This window comes from Microcaecilia unicolor, chromosome 11 (assembly GCF_901765095.1).
Source record: "Microcaecilia unicolor chromosome 11, aMicUni1.1, whole genome shotgun sequence".
NCBI classification, from domain to species: Eukaryota; Metazoa; Chordata; class Amphibia; order Gymnophiona; family Siphonopidae; genus Microcaecilia; species Microcaecilia unicolor.
This window is the reverse complement of record NC_044041.1, coordinates 19,126,119-19,142,759: the sequence shown is the minus strand read 5'-3', so window position 1 is coordinate 19,142,759 and position 16,641 is coordinate 19,126,119. Positions and strand designations below refer to the sequence as shown.

Genomic DNA, 16,641 nt, shown 5'->3' with positions numbered 1-16,641 from the left:
AGCAGGAAGGAATACAAGACAATAATCTCTTTTATCTATGCCAAGTAAAGGCTCTCTTTTTGTTTTAAATCTCAGAATACCCCAAAGCACCAAATCTCTCCAGGGCCTATATATCGGGATTGCACAGGCTGCTACCATCTGCTAAGATTGAGATCAAACTAACTTTCAGGGGACTGCACAGCCCACTTATAGGATTACTCGAAACTTAGTGTGTTCTCAGTCTCCATCCGTGCCGGTCTAGAGGGACACAATGGAAATCTTAAATTCTCCTTTCTATGGAATACACTACTACTACTACTACTTAACATCTTCCTCTGGCTCTTAAAAAATAGGCAGAAAATCAAGCCAGCAAGCTCACCCAGCGCTTCACGTGATGAGTGCTAAATGCTGCCATGTGGAAGATCTGTGTTTGACTCCCAGACCAGGTTTCTGTTCTATGAACTGGCTGGGGATGGGGATGCTGTGAAGATAGCATTTACAGCAAAGTATGGATTGTCTGCTGAAGCTCATGACAGTTAGGGTTAATTTTATAAGGGTCATTCCATGCCAAGTGGTCTAAACCTTCCCACCATCATGTCTCTAATTTTGTTCAAATTTTATCTATTGGGCAAGTCAGGTGTTAAACGAAGTTTCCCAAAATTTGAGGTCTCTAACTGCAATAGTTGCAGATCTATACCCCCTTTTCTGAAAGGATGTCAGTCCATGAGCGCGCGGCATTTACCAAAATGCCATTTTTGGGGTCTAATAAAATCCAAACATTTATAAGAATGGCTAAAAAATTCAAATCCTGTACAGTTTTTTATGCTAATTCTGATGAAATACATTTTAACATTATGGATGCAAAAATCCAGTCAAACAAGTTGGCTCAAAGTGTGCACCAAAATTGGTCGCAACTGATCGGAACATATTTGGACCAATATTCAGACCGCAACAACTTCCATGCAAACAAAGATACGGACTTGAAATTTTGAACAAGCATTATGCTTGTGCTGGACATAATACTGCCAGATTTGCAGCTAACCAGCATCTATAATTGCCCTGCAGGATCTCTTCAAAGTTGGCACTGTCAGGGCAAATGGTAAAATGTACCAAACTTCAAAGCCAATTATTAAAAGAGTCTGCCTGAATCAGCTTGTGAACAGTATCATCTGAAAGACAAAATTGTGCTCTACAACACTGATATGTTTTTGTTTTGCAATGCCACCATTAAGTAGCCTCAAAGTACGCAAGCAGTTTAGGAAATGCAGGTAGCCCCCCCCCCCCCCCCCGAGGTCGCCGGCCCCCCTCCACCCGCCCTCCCGGAACTAACCTTAAACGCCTCCTTTCACCTTCGCACTCGCAGCAAGCAAAAAATAAACATATTGTTGTCTGCATCAAACAAATAACAGTCCAGTTCATTAACAGGCTTCAAAGTAGAAAGTGACACAGGGACAAAATTTGTCCCCGTCCTCATGGGCTCTGTCCCCATCCCCACCTCGTCCCCATGGGATCTGTCTCCACCCCATCCCCACGGGCTCTGTCCCTGTCCCCATGTCATTCTCTAGTACTGCAATGCAATACAATTAAACTACTACTACTACTTATCATTTCTATAGCGCTACTAGACGTACGCAGCGCTGTACACTTGAACATGAAGAGAAGTCCAAAGGAAAAGCAGGAAACGAAGACAAATTTAAAAAAACAAAACCGAAGTAAAGAAGTGTACTTTGGGCAAATTTCACAGACAGTATACTACCATGCCACATAGCATTACTAAGCAGTTCCTTAGGAAAAGTGCAAAGCTGGGAAACATTTTAATTACAAGTGGAAAAAACACTAGCTCAAGGAGCGCAAAGTACAGTGACAATTTACCTGTCACAGCTGAAATTGGTACAGAGGAGCAAAAAAAAAATAAGACCACATTCAATACAGTACATTTGTTTAATGAGGCCAAATTCAAAAGCCAGCTCACAAAATTATATCTTCAGTTTAAACCTGGAAATGCCAAGCTTTAGTTCTGAAATACTTCAGTATATTAGAGAATCAAAAGGATTGATGTACGGTATTTGGCCATAACAAAAGGGATTCGAGTCTTTTAGAATTATTCACAGCATGCAGATTAGACTTACTGGCATCATTTGAGCCGTCTCAAGAGGTGGCTGTTGTCCAGAAGTATAAGAGATGGAAAGGATGAATGCCAAGCTTGGTTTTTTGCAGTCATCAAAACCAAACAACTGGTGCCACTCTACAGAGATCTATCTTTGTTTAAGCAAATCATACCAACAACGCTTCCTTTTTTCCTTTCTACCTGCTCTTTTGTACTCAGGCTCCTGGGTTTAAGGCACTAAAATACAATTACCTTGGGTTTCTTTCCTTGATTTGAATATTTTCTTCTCCACTCACTTAATTCAGCCACTACAGCAAGAAACCCTGCTTCTTCACTGGCATTCTTTGTGACCTTGGAGAAATTACTCTCTCTTGTTATCACAAGTACCTACTATAAGCTCTGTGGGTCATGCCTTATCATGCTGAGTATTTATTGTACAGTGAGTGTGAGCAGCTCCGTAGGTCCAGTGGCACCATAAAAATGATTAGAGCACGCTTTTCTTTCAAATGCACAAAGTTTTTAAGATTGCACAGGTACTATGCAGATAGCCTAAGTTGCAAACCACATTTTTTTCAGTAATAAACTGTTATCATGGATTGCAACAACACTGTCCACCTTGTGTTTCAGGTGCATAAATAACTTTTTATGCCTTCAGATGTGTTGTGATCAGGCCTCTAGGTACATTAATCAAGAGCCCAATGAGATCTTTAAGGTTGACCCCATAAGCCATAATATTAATAACAGATGGCCATGAAACCCAACTCCTGCATTTCCTAATTTATACCTTTACTGATGCAACCCCTCAGGACATTCTAAATTTTAGCCAGGTTTTCAAAAGCTCTACCTCTCTTTTAATCCCACTACCTCTCTTTTAATCCCACTCCTTTATTCATATTGTTACTCATCACCCACCTTTGTTTTACCATAATCACATTTTATCAATATGGTAGCCTTCCAGATTCAAAAAGGTGCCAGTGTAAGAGAGGTTGAGAAAAAGATTAAATAAAAGCCACCCTTGGCCTGCCTCAGCTCAACTCTGAGCAGTCTTGTTTTGAAACCATGGTGTATTGGATGAGCTCTACATGTGGCCAAGTTATCTTAAATCAACTGGCAAGTGACATTCTGTACTATTAGGTTGTTTTTAATGGGTATTGTGTTGACGTTTAATTTACAACAGTGTCAGATGCTCATACCTCCAGTGCTGTACAGAGGTGGAAAATACTGCCCAAACAGCGTCGCAAAAGAACTTCAAAATGCTCAACACAAATGACATGCAAATTTTATGTGCACTGTTAGCGCAGAGCATTGGGAAGTAAGGAGGGGGGAATGTGGCCAACATATACGTGTCAAACTAAGGAGTAGGGAACCTGGCATGGCCAGGGGGAGGAGGCACCAGTGCGGCAGCGGGCATGGCTTCTTACTTTTAACGCGTATTTCATGGCATGGTCTCCTTCCCAGAACATGATGTACCGTATAAAAAATGTTTCGAAAGCTGGATGTCCTAAGACATACCAGTACCCACTTTCTCACTGGAGGTGGCCAGAAATAGCACTTGGGGAATGAGTGAGGCTGAAGCTTCTTTGAAAGCTTTGAACCTCAGTCTCTAAACTTGCGCTGATGGTGGGTGAGCTCATTGTTTCCGGTGGTAAGGGCCTCTGTGCGCAACTAATTGCGGGTGCTAGTCCAGTGCCCCCATTTACTTCTGAACATCGGGCTGTTGGTGCTCCAGTGTTACTCTAATGAATGGATTATTAACATCAAGCTGTTAGCAGAAAGGAAGGGATCCTTATCTGAATGAACTGAAAAGTGGATCAAGTTCTGTAGTAGATTAGGTCCTAGACTGAAGTTCAGGATATTGTTGAGTGCAAAGTTGTGAGGAAGGGATATGATTGCCTCTTGCTTAAGAGTTTTTTGTATTATAAAAGAATAAAAGCTTTTGTTCAAATTGAGTTGATTTAGGTGTCCATTTTCAAAGAACTTAGATTTACAAAGTTCCATAGGTTACTATAGACCTCAAAGTCTAAATGCTTTGAAAATGTGCCTCTTGATAATTCAGATTTCAAACAGTTCTGTATCAGTTTGTACAGAGGCTGATCCGGGAGTCTCACATTTATTTTACATGCTGTAAGTTTTTTTTGTAAAACACCTTGAGCCTGTTTGGATGGGAGGTTCAGGGATTCAAAAAATGAATTTTCATTACTATGTGCTTTTGAACCAAACCAAATATTTTACTGCCAAAATGTTTTATTTCAGTCTGAGCTAAACCCTGGGAGCGACAAGTTTTGATTCAGTGTCTCCAACTGTTATGAAATAGGGTCTGATTAGCTCATAAGGTGGTTGCAGTATCAGTAGAACATACCAAATATGGATTTCAAAAATCACAACCATGAATGCAACGTGATTTATAATTCTTGCTAACCTGGCTAGTACCAGGAAGGAAGGAATTGAACAGGGAGCTACTTAATAAATTTCAATGTTATACAGAAGTCAAAGGCCAACAAAAATTGTTATTTTCTAAGAGTTACGCTCCCTTCATTGGATCACACAATAAGCTACAATTTACCAGCTATTATTTTTAAACTAGTAAAAGAGGCCCGTTTCAGAGCAAATGAAAGGGGCGCTAGCAAGGTTTTTGTCGCCAACACCCCCCCTCCCTGGCCAACCCCTTTGTTGTTCTGCCATTGCTCCGCCCCCGTCATGACGTTTGACGCGAGGGCGAGGCCCGGAGCGATTTCCCACCCACCCCACCTCCCTCCCTGCCAACCCCTTCGTTGTTCTGCCATTGCTCCGCCCTCGAGGGTGGGGCCCGGAGCGATTTTGGTGGCTTCACCACCACGAACCTTCGAACCTTTTTGAAGGAAGTCAGGGCTTGGCTTCACTGACGTCAGTGTCCTCAGAACGTTGAGGGTGAGTTTTATTATAGTAGATAGTCATGTGAACCAAGAAAGCAACCATACTGCTTTATTCAAAAAAACATTAAATTAATCCAGTAAAAAGATATAACCTGCAATTTACGTATTGATCCTTATTTCTAAACATTCAAGCGATTAACAAGTAAACCAGACTGATCTTATCTCTCCTTCTTTGCAATATGCTTGGACATATTCTTTATAAGCTGTTTTGCAGACAGGAGCGAAACATCTGAAAGTATACTATAAATATGCAACATACAGTGATGTAATAAAACAGCCCATCACATTATCTGCATAATAAAAAGCAAATGAGCACAACAGACAACTTTCATTTGTCTAGGCTACATCAGGACCCAAAATATGGTACCTGCTTCCATCACTATTCATGTGATAAGCAGGCAAACATCCATCTTCTATGTGCACATCCACTGGAGCTTAAGCACAATAGAAAATTTTAACTGTAGGACAGATCTAATACACACTTTTCCAAATCTAAACTCAAGATGAGATGGCAAAATCTTTGGGGGGTTTTTTTTTTTTTTGGGGGGGGGGGGGGGGTACTTTGGTTTCTATGTTTTAACCTAGTGTTCTGTCTCTTTCTTATTTTAATTGGTCTTCTTTTCTAGTTATTATGTAAACCACTGACAGGATTGTCTCGAAAGGCGGTAATGCAAATACCAACATAAGCATGTTTTATGCCTGAGGCAATAGAGGGTTAAGTGACTGTTTATACAATAAATCCTCAAGTTTCCTCCTCTTTGTTTCCTGACAGAAAGCAACTTCTGCAACAATTCTCACAGATCCCTTTACAGTGTTCAACCTAGTCCTGGAGTACCCCATAGCCAGACTGGTTTCATGATATTCGCAATACACATACATAATATAGATCTACATTTTACAGAAACAGCACATGCAAATTCACCTCATGTATAATCACTGTGGAATATAAAAACTGATTAGGTACACAGTACACCAGGCCCAGTTGAGAAACACTGCTCTATCCCAGTGCTTCCCAACCTGAGGTCTGTGGACCCCCCAAGGGTCCATTAGACTACTACAGCAAGTTCAAAGGACACAGAAGAGAAAAATAAAGCTTTTTCATGCTTCTATAGCTGCTGTGGAAGCAGGATCAGCTGTGGCTGTAGAGATGGCAATGACATCATTAGTCACAGGTAACAGAAGAAACAGCAGCTATGCAGATGAGACTAGAGGTGTCTGGAAAGTCCAGAAGAAGTAGAGACTACAAGTATGGAATCAGAAGCAGTTACACAGACTGAAGTAGGAGCTGGGCCAGTAATGACAGTAGAGAGGCTGAAGGAGTACCAGGGCCAGCAGTGACCGTGGAGGGAGACTGAATGAGTGCCAGGACCAGCATCATCCTGCAAGGGCTGGAGACAGCAGCAACAGTTGAGGAGAGAAAAAAATGACTAAAGGTGGAGACTGGTTTGTGGGATCTGTATTGGGGGGGGGGGGGGGGTTAGCACTCATAGGGACTAGCCAGATAAGGAGGAGCGAGATACTTGCGAAAACCATGCGAGGGTAAGAGGAGGGGAGAGACACTAGAAAAGAAAGAAAGGGGACAGATATAAAGAGGGCTAGTACGAAAGACTTGGCACCAAGGGGACTGGGTCCAAGAAGAGTGATGGGGATGAACTGGGGACCCCTGAACGTTTAGAGGTTAATAAGGGGTGCACAAAACCAAAGAGATTGGGAACTTCAGCTCTATACAATAAAAGATTGGTGGAGGGTGCAATATTTAATATGCCTGGATATTTTTGGTGGTTTATCAATATTTATAAATGATCAGCCACACAGCTCAATATATATTTATTTTTAGATTTAGCTCACACTATCATTGGTAACTCAAGGCAATTTAAATTCTGATACAGCAGGTATTCCCCTGTACCCTGAAAGCTTACAATCTAAGCAGATCATGAGATAAGCATCACCCCTACCCCCAAAGGAGATGTTAATATTAGGTAATTATGTATGACTGTTATGGGAATGAGTGCTTCTGTTAATATCTTTGGTATTGAAGTTTTATTTGTTCTTTCCTATCATTCAATGGAATTCCTAATTTAAATGTGTGTTACTACTACTACTACTTAACATTTCTAGAGTGCTACTAGGGTTACGCAGCGCTGTACAAATTAACGAATAAGGACGGTCCCTGCTCAGAAGAGCTTACAATCTAAAGGACGAAATGTCAAGTTGGGGTAGATGAGATTTCCTGAGAAGAGATGTAGTGATTAGGTGCCGAAGGCGACATTGAAGAGGTGGACTTTGAGCAATGATTTGAAGATGGGTAGGGAGGGGGCCCAGCGTATGGGCTCAGGGAGTTTGTTCCAAGCATGGGGAGAGGCGAGGCAGAAGGGGCGAAGCCTAGAGTTGGCGGTGGTGGAGAAGGGTACTGAAAGGAGGGATTTGTCTTGAGAGCAGAGGTTACGGGTAGGGACGTAAGGGGAGATGAGGGGAGATGAGGGGAGATGAGGGTAGAGAGGTAAGGAGGGGCTGCAGATCGAGTGCATTTGTAGGTGAGTAGGAGAAGCTTGAACTGTATTCGGTATCTGATCGGAAGCCAGTGAAGTGACTTGAGGAGAGGGGTGATATGAGTATATCGGTTAAGGCGGAAGATAAGACGTGCGGCAGAGTTCTGAATGGACTGGAGGGGGGATAGATGGCTAAGTGGGAGGCCGGTGAGGAGTAGGTTGCAGTAGTCAAGGCGAGAGATAATGAGAGAGTGGATGAGAGTTTGGGTGGTGTGCTCGGAGAGGAAGGGGCGAATTTTGCTAATGTTATAGAGGAAGAAGCGACAGGTCTTGGCTATCTGCTGGATATGCGCAGAGAAGGAGAGGGAGGAGTCGAAGAGGACACCGAGGTTGCGGGCAGATGAGATGTTACTGTACTTTTTTTTTTTTTTTACTTGTAAACCGTTCTGACTTGCTATGCAATGTGATGGCATAGTAAATAGATAAACAATAAATCTCTAATATGGGTACACAGGGGAGGGTTTGGGTTCTATGGCTCCACTGGGCCACCAGGAATATGTCCACAGGGTCAGAGAGTTGTCCCCCCTCCCAACTGGATCAACAAGGATGTATTCACAGGGTGTGTGGGGGGGGGGGGGGGGGGGGGGGGGTCACAGCCTAGTAGGGCACCAGGGAGACCTGTCAGAGTCATCTGAAGTGCTCCCATTGGAATCTTTACTTCACCCCTGGGCTACAGTAAATATTCAAAGCAACCAGAAAAGTAAAAATCCCATGCCAAAATGTAGCACTTTTTAAAACAGAGCAATTTAAAACTCAGCCTTTTACATATGTTTTGTATGTTCACCGCACTGCCCTTCCCTTCAGTAAAGTGGAACATTAGCACAGGAAAGTCAGAAGTAAAGTATAACCCAACTTACATCAGCCCCTATGCTTGTACCTGAGCTGATGATGTGGGATTTAAACAACAGCTTCACTGCTTCTCAGTATGACACTTTAACCATTAGGCAACTGCTCCACGCCCATATGGGCTACTAACTACATAAAACTTTTGTATGAATTAGTGGCTTCAACTAGAGGATTATACTATTATTTAGTTGTTTGAATGATGAATAAAACCCAAAATAAGTTTGAGATAATCCTCTACTTTTACAGTCATCACTACTCAATGCTACACAGTGTTCACAGCTAAATAATCAAAAAAAGATGAAAATTAAGATATGAATTCTTTGATTGGGTGACCGAAGAATTGAATCAGGGACGTGCTATAGACGTAATCTACTTAGATTTCAGCAAAGCTTTTGACACGGTTCCCCACAGGAGGCTCTTGAATAAACTTGACAGGCTGAAGATAGGACCCAAAGTGGTGAACTGGATTAGGAACTGGTTGACGGACAGATGCCAGAGGGTGGTGGTTAATGGAATTCGTTCGGATGAGGGAAAGGTGAGTAGTGCTTTTGGCTCCTAGCCACTACTCAATTGCCCTCCCCTTGTTCCTTCTCACCCAGTACTTCCCTCGCCCTTAATTGTCTTGTCTGTATTTTTAGATTGTAAGCTCTATTGAGCAGGGACTGTCTGTGTCAGGTGTTCAGTGCTGCGTGCGTCTGGTAGCGCTATACAAATGCTAATAATAATAGTGGAGTACCTCAGGGATCGGTGCTGGGGCCGATTCTGTTCAATATATTTGTGAGTGACATTGCCGAAGGGTTAGAAGGTAAAGCTTCCCTTTTTGCGGATGATACTAAGATTTGTAACAGAGTGGACACCCGGGAGGGAGTGGAAAACATGAAAAAGGATCTGCAGAAGCTAGAAGAATGGTCTAAGGTTTGGCAATTAAAATTCAATGCGAAGAAATGCAAAGTGATGCATGTACGGATGGGGAGAGGGATCTTGGTGTGATAGTATCTGAGGATCTGAAAGCGACGAAACAATGTGACAAGGCGGTGGCCGTAGCTAGAAGATTGCTAGGCTGTATAGAGAGAGGTGTGACCAGCAGAAGAAAAGAGGTTTTCATACCCCTGTATAAGACGTTGGTGAGGCCTCACCTGGAGTATTGTGTTCACTTTTGGAGGTTGTATCTTGCGAAGGATGTTAAAAAAATGGAAGCGGTGCAAAGAAAAGCTACGAGAATGGTATGGGATTTGCGTTGCAAGATGTATGAGGAGAGACTTGTTGACCTGAACATGTATACCCTGGAGGAAAGGAGAAACAGGGGTGATATGATACAGACGTTCAAATATTTGAAAGATATTAATCCGCAAACGAACCTTTTCCGGAGATGGGAAGGTGGTAGAACTAGAGGACATGAAATGAGATTCAAGGGGGGCAGACTCAAGAAAAATGTCAGGAAGTATTTTTTCACGGAGAGAGTGGTGGATACTTGGAATGCCCTCCCGCGGGAGCTGGTGGAGATGAAAACGGTAACGGAATTCAAACATGCATGGGATAAACATAAAGGAATCCTGTTCAGAAGGAACGGATCCTCAGAAGCTTAGCCGAGATTGGGTGGCTGAGCTGGTGGTGGGAAGCGGGTCTGGTGGTTGGGAGGCGGGGATAGTGATGGGCAGACTTGTACAGTCTGTGCCCTGAAAATGGCAGATACAAATCAAGGTAAAGTACACATAAAAAGTAGCACATATGAGTTTATCTTGTTGGGCTGACTGGATGGCCCGTGCAGGTCTTTTTTCTGCCGTCATCTACTATGTTACTATGCTGTGGGAAGAAACCTCCAAAAGTGTGCCAGATGTACCCTTTTAGGTTTCTGCTTAATAAAAACAAAAACAGTTTGATACACAACAGTGGACCAAGTACTGTAAGCAGAGTTCTAACATACATAGAGAAAACTTTTGGTTACATGTTATCTCAAGAGAGACATCATAATGCCCATTGCATTGACATCTTCTCTGTATACTCCCCCAAACAGCTAATAAATCCCACACCAATAACCCCAGGGCTGCAGATGCTTTTTGTAATAAAGTCTCTGGTTTACAAGTGGCTCCATCTCTTCACTCTTGGGGTTTTGTTTTGGGTTTTTTTTTTTTTGCTCTCGCTGACTTTGCTCATGGGGATTTTTTTTTATCCATCTTTGGTACCCCTACTCAATACCAGACACCTCCATGTCGCCAGCGCCTGGCAAACAAGTCAATTATTAAACCTGGATTTTGCACTTAAGTAATGCCACACTGGGAAAAGACCAAGGGTCCATTGAGCCCAGCATCCTGTCCACGACAGCGGCCAATCCAGGCCAAGGGCACCTGGCAAGCTTCCCAAACGTACAAACATTCTATACAATCAAGCCATTGTGACATCACTAATGAGGTTGGCTCTTATTGGTGGAATGAGCCACTATGACATCACAATAGGTTAAATCACTGCTCTATGTAATAAAAGTGAGCCAAGTAGAGGACATAAGTACATAAGTAATGCCACACTGGGAAAAGACCAAGGGTCCATCGAGCCCAGCATCCTGTCCACGACAGCGGCCAATCCAGGCCAAGGGCACCTGGCGAGCTTCCCAAACGTACAAACATTCTATACATGTTATTCCTGGAATTGTGGATTTTTCCCAAGTCCATTTAGTAGTGGTTTATGGACTTGTCCTTTAGGAAACCGTCTAACCCCTTTTAAAACTCTGCTAAGCTAACCGCCTTCACCACGTTCTCCGGCAACGAATTCCAGAGTTTAATTACGCATTAGGTGAAGAACTATTTTCTCCGATTTGTTTTAAATTTACTACACTGTAGTTTCATCGCATGCCCCCTAGTCCTAGTATTTTTGGAAAGTACATAAGTAATGCCACACTGGAAAAGACCAAGGGTCCATTGAGCCCAGCATCCTGTCCACGACAGCGGCCAATCCAGGCCAAGGGCACCTGGCGAGCTTCCCAAACGTACAAACATTCTATACATGTTATTCCTGGATACATGTTCTTCTGTAGTAGCTCAAAGTGAGTTATATCCAGCTACGCCAGGTCTACACTTCATATCCTAGCAACAGGGACACATTGCCAGGCAACGTCTAGGGCCTAGCTGCCGACAGCATTCCGGGAAGAGCAGGTGAAACGTCAGAGGCAGCCAAAGCTCCCCCCCAAACAAAGCGGCCGAGCTGCAGGAAAAAGGCTGGCGCAGGGCTTACCACCCACCCCGTGCCCTGCCGGCCCACAACGTCGAGGACCAGCAGCACCGAGGAAACGGCGAGTCACCACTTAGGACCCGAAAGAGACAGAGGAGGGGGAAAAAAAAACCAACACAAAAAGCCCAACAAGCCCGCCCGGCACAGGCGGTGATTGACTAGGACCGCGCAGGCCCAGTCCAGGCAGAGAGCCCACATGCTGAGGTGTGGGGGGGGGGGGGGGCGACCAACAAGGAAAGCGGAATCCAAGGACCTCCCCTTCAGCCCTCCCTTACCGGTATGAACGGAAGGCGAGCGGGCGGCCGAGACCCAGTACTTACAATTCTTTAATTAGCACCATCTTCTTCCCTTCCCGAGGCGCAGCTGCTGCGGCTGCGGTGCGGCACCGACGTCACACCACCCTTTCCGGCATCTCCCTCCGCCCTCGGCCGCCTCGACCTTTCCGGGCGCTGATTGGGCAAGAGGACGGAAGGGACGTCAAGACGGAGGCTCCGCCCCTGGAAGAACGTGATTGGCTCAGGCGGGGCTACTGACAGTGAGCAGACGCTTTTTCGCGTACCCGGCTTGCGCGCGCGCGGCGTCTTGGTTGAGGAGGTCTGTGTGGGATGGATGGGGAGGACAACAGTTTGTGATTGTGGTTTACGTCAGACACAGTCAGGCCCTGCGAAAGGCTGCTTGAGTGCATGTCTGGGTACGTTGAAAAAAAAAATAGTTTGGGAATGTTTGGGTTTCTAATAATTTGTATTGAATGTTTAATAATATGTTAAAAGTATTGATCCCAATTATGTTATTTTGTTATGTACTTATTTATTTTATTTTGCTGCATTTATATCCCTATTACTACTACTACGTAACATTTCTAAAGCGCTACTAGGGTTACGCAGCGCTGTACAATTTAACATAGAAGGACAGTCCCTGCTCAAGGAGCTTACAATCTAAAGGACAAATGTACAGACAATCAAACAGGGGCAGTCAAATTGGGGGAGTCTAGATTTCCTGAATAGGTATAAAGGTTAGGTGCCGAAAGCAACATTGAAGAGGTGGGCTTTGAGCAAGGATTTGAAGATGGGTAGGGAGGGGGCTTGGCGTAAGGGCTCAGGAAGTTGATTCCAAGCATAGGGTGAGGCGAGGCAGAAAGGGCGGAGCCTGGAGTTGGCGATGGTGGAGAAGGGTACTGAGAGGAGGGATTTGTCCTGTGAACGGAGGTTACGGGTGGGAACGCAAGGGGAGATGAGGGTAGAGAGGTAATGAGGGGCTGCAGACTGAGTGCATTTGTAGGTAAGAAGGAGAAGCTTGAACTGTATGCGGTATCTGATCGGAAACCAGTGAAGTGACCTTCACAACAAATCCTCAGGGGAACTGAACACAGATCATTGATACGCAACACCGCCAGGGTATTCATATACAAAGTACATACCACATCCTGAAAAAAAACCCCAATACCATACGCCATACATTTTCCCACCTATTTGCAGGCTCAATGTGGCTTACAATATAATACAACTACAATCACATTGATGGAATAGATAATCCGAGTATATATAACAGATAAGGTGCATAGGAATATTATGGCAATCATACAGTTATAAACGTACAATTGTGTGTGTATATGTCTATGTAATATGCTCTAGCAGAAACCCCAAATTAGCTGTATCCACTAGGGGTTGAGAGGCCGATAAGCACAGACTTGGAGAGGGACTTCTTTGGAGTGATAGCACCAGAGGACCTTAAGTCAGGGAAAGACAATATGACAAGGTGGGTGGCTGTAGCCAGAAAGATGCTTGGCTGCATAGAGAGAGGCATATCCAGTAGATGAATGGAGGTGTTAATGCCAGGGGTGTAGCCAGAAAATAGATTTTGGAAAAAAATATCTCGGCTGGTGAGAAAACGCTTCTTTCCACCTTGGCAGTCTGCAGCAGGCATGCGCTGAAAACTGAGCATGTGCAGGTGCCGGTAGCGTGTTACCATCAGGGGGAAGTCTTCAGCTGGTAGAGCTTGGGATCTCCACCAGCTACCACTAAATGTGTGCTACTGTTGGGTGGGCCTGAGTCCTAAGTGGGTGTGCCCTGGCCCACCCAGGCCCACCTGTGACTATGCCACTGGTTAATGCCCCTGTACAAGTAATTGATGAGGCTCCATTGTGCTCAGTTTTGGAGGCCATATTTCACTAAGGACATCAGAAGACTTAAGGTGGGTCAGAAGGATGCACTCACTCTGGCTATCAGAACAGAGAATAACTACCTCAGGTTCCGAAAGAAGCTAAAAACCTTCATCCTAAAGACCCTCACACCAAAGACTGCTACATAATACCGATCCCCAAATAAACTTTAGAAATATCGAATTTAACACAGTCTATAACGACATTCTATAACATCATATCTTTCCAATAAGAATGGTATTCACCCGTTAGCCTACTTATAAAAAATATAACTGTTGTTCCACTAATATTCTAAATTACACTGAACCCTGGACAGGGGATATTAGCGGTATGTAAGACCAAAATTGAATTGTGCCCAAAAATGCATGAGAAGAAACTTGAAGACCTCAATATCTGTACACAAGAGGAAAGGAAAGGATGGGGAGGGGGGGATATGATACAGATGTTTAAATACTTGAAAAGTAATCTTTTTCAGAGACCGGGATGTAGTGGAATTAGAGCTCATGAGTTGAGGTTGCAGGGTGGGAGACTTAGGAGCAATGTCAGGAAATACTTTTTCATGGAAAGGCTGGTGGATGCCTAGAATACCCTTCTGCAGGAGGTTGTGAAGTCAAAAGACAAGTTTCCAAGTTTTATTTATATTTACTATCCTGCCTTAAAGAATTCCATCTAGGCAGCTTACAATCTAGTTAACGTAATCAAACATCAAGAGGTGGACAAAGGAGACAGTGATGGAAGGACGGGGGGGGGGGGGGGGGGAGGAAAACATACAGTAGGAGGATTAAAATCTCTCTAGGGTGCTCCAAAAGGTCTTGAATGTGAGAGATGATTGATGTCTTTGGTGAGGTGGTAGCAAGTTCCATAACTGTGGACCTTGGACTATAAAAGGAAGCCCTAGTGTGTTTGTGAATTACTTCTTTATAGCTGGGTATAACAAGCTGGATTTGATCAAGGGAACGGAGCAAACTGGGGGGGGAGGGGGGATAGGGAATTAAGTGCTGAGACAGAGGGATTCAGTGATTATCCAGAAGATAATGTCTTAAAACTAGAAGAAGAATTTTATAGGTTATCCTATGAGAAATGGGGAGCCAATGGTCATAGTCATGGTTATAGTTACCAGCTTTTGTTAATGATATAAATTGCGGTGACAAAATTAAAGAATGCATGGGATAAACATAGAGGAACACTAGATAGAGAAAGAATGGAATCCAATTAAAGCAAAATTTAAATGACCTCATAAGTGGAGTGAGCTTTGATGGCACCTTCAGAAGTTGGGAAGTAAGAGCAATGTTGGGCAGACTTCTATAGTCTGGGTCCTGTCAATGGCAAAAACAGATCAGGATCAAGGCTGGAGTGGGCTTCGATGGCAGCTCCAGTAGTTGAGAAGTAGGACAGCTGCCGGACAGATTCTACAGTCTGTGCCCCCAAATTGGCAGAGAGAGATAGAGATTAATTTTACTAATGTTTAACCATGAAGAAGTGGAACCTGTGCAGAGTGCCAGATTCAACTCTGGCCACCTTGTTGGACAGACTGGATGGACTGTGCAGGTCTTTTATCTGCTGACATTTACTATGAAAGCCAAGCGAAAACTACAACAAAGAAAATGTTCCACTCAATGTGGAAATTCAAACAAGTAAAACCTTTCTTCCCGAGGGAAATATTCCACAGCCTGGTGCAATCAATGGTATTAAGTCACCTAGGCTATTGCAATGCAATCTATGCCGGATGCAAAGAACAAATCATTAAGAAACTCCAAACTGCCCAAAACACCGCAGCCAGACTCAGATTTGGAAAAACCAGATTCGAAAGCGCCAAACCCTTACGAGAAAAACTGCATTGGCTCCCAATCAGAGCTCGAATTGCGTTCAAAATCTGCACCCCGGTTCATAAAATTATTCACGGTGAGGCCCCGGTATAAATGGCTGACCTCATAGACCTACCAACCAGAAATACAAAAAGGTCAACACGCACATACCTAAATCTCCACTACCCAAGCTGCAAAGGACTAAAATATAAATCAACCTATTCATCCAGCTTCTCCTACATAAGCACGCAACTATGGAATGCACTACCAAACGTCATGAAAACAATGCATGACCTAACAAACTTCCAGAAATCATTAAAAACCAACTTGTTCAAAAAGGCATACCATAACAATCCAACTTAAACACCTGAACCCTGAAACCTATACCAGAACTGGCCAAAACTTAACTCTCCCTCCTTGATTACCTAATTTACTCTGTCACTTATGAACTAACGCAATACCACTCTGTATTTCTCATACCGGAATTGGTGATCGCCATCACAGTACTATGTAAGCCACATTGAGCCTGCAAATAGGAGGGAAAATGTGGGATACAAATGAAATAAATAAATAAATAAATGTTACTATGTTAACTCAAAATTTAAGTGAGTACAGACATAGTCTATATAATAAAACGCACCTCCAACATTCTGAAGCTGACTGCATGGCTGAGGCATTCCTGCTCTCTGTATCCATCTCCTGAATTGACATCACGTACTTCCGGGTTCGTCACAAGCAGAAGTGACCAACCACACGAGGTTTCTCGGCTTCAGAATGTTGGAGGTGTATTCTATTAAATAGGATTGGTCAGTTCCTTGAAGCACAGCCAGAGCTCAGCATCCTGCACAGTAACGCTCAGACACCAGAGAGGGGGGGAGGTATCTCTGTCACACACATACTCTCTCTCTCTCTCTCACAGTCAGTTTTTCCTCTCACTCTCACACACTGTCTCTCACACACTCTATGTCTCACACTGTATCACATTCACTCTCTGTGTCACACAGTCACTCACACACTCTCTTGGTCTCATACACTCAGTCTCACAGAGAGTCTGTGTCTCACA

At 43.7% G+C, this 16,641-nt stretch overlaps 1 protein-coding gene across 1 annotated transcript in view; it reads right to left on the bottom strand.

Annotated features, from left to right (window-relative positions):
- Nucleotides 1-12,041, bottom strand: part of PITPNB (phosphatidylinositol transfer protein beta) — a 101,800-nt gene extending 89,759 nt beyond the window's left edge. Inside the window, exon 1 of the mRNA XM_030217744.1 lies at nt 11,936-12,041. Within this exon, the coding sequence (XP_030073604.1) occupies nt 11,936-11,955 (20 nt within the window). The 5' untranslated portion in view covers nt 11,956-12,041. The remainder of the gene's footprint in view (nt 1-11,935) is intronic.
- Nucleotides 12,042-16,641: the final 4,600 nt, after the last annotated feature.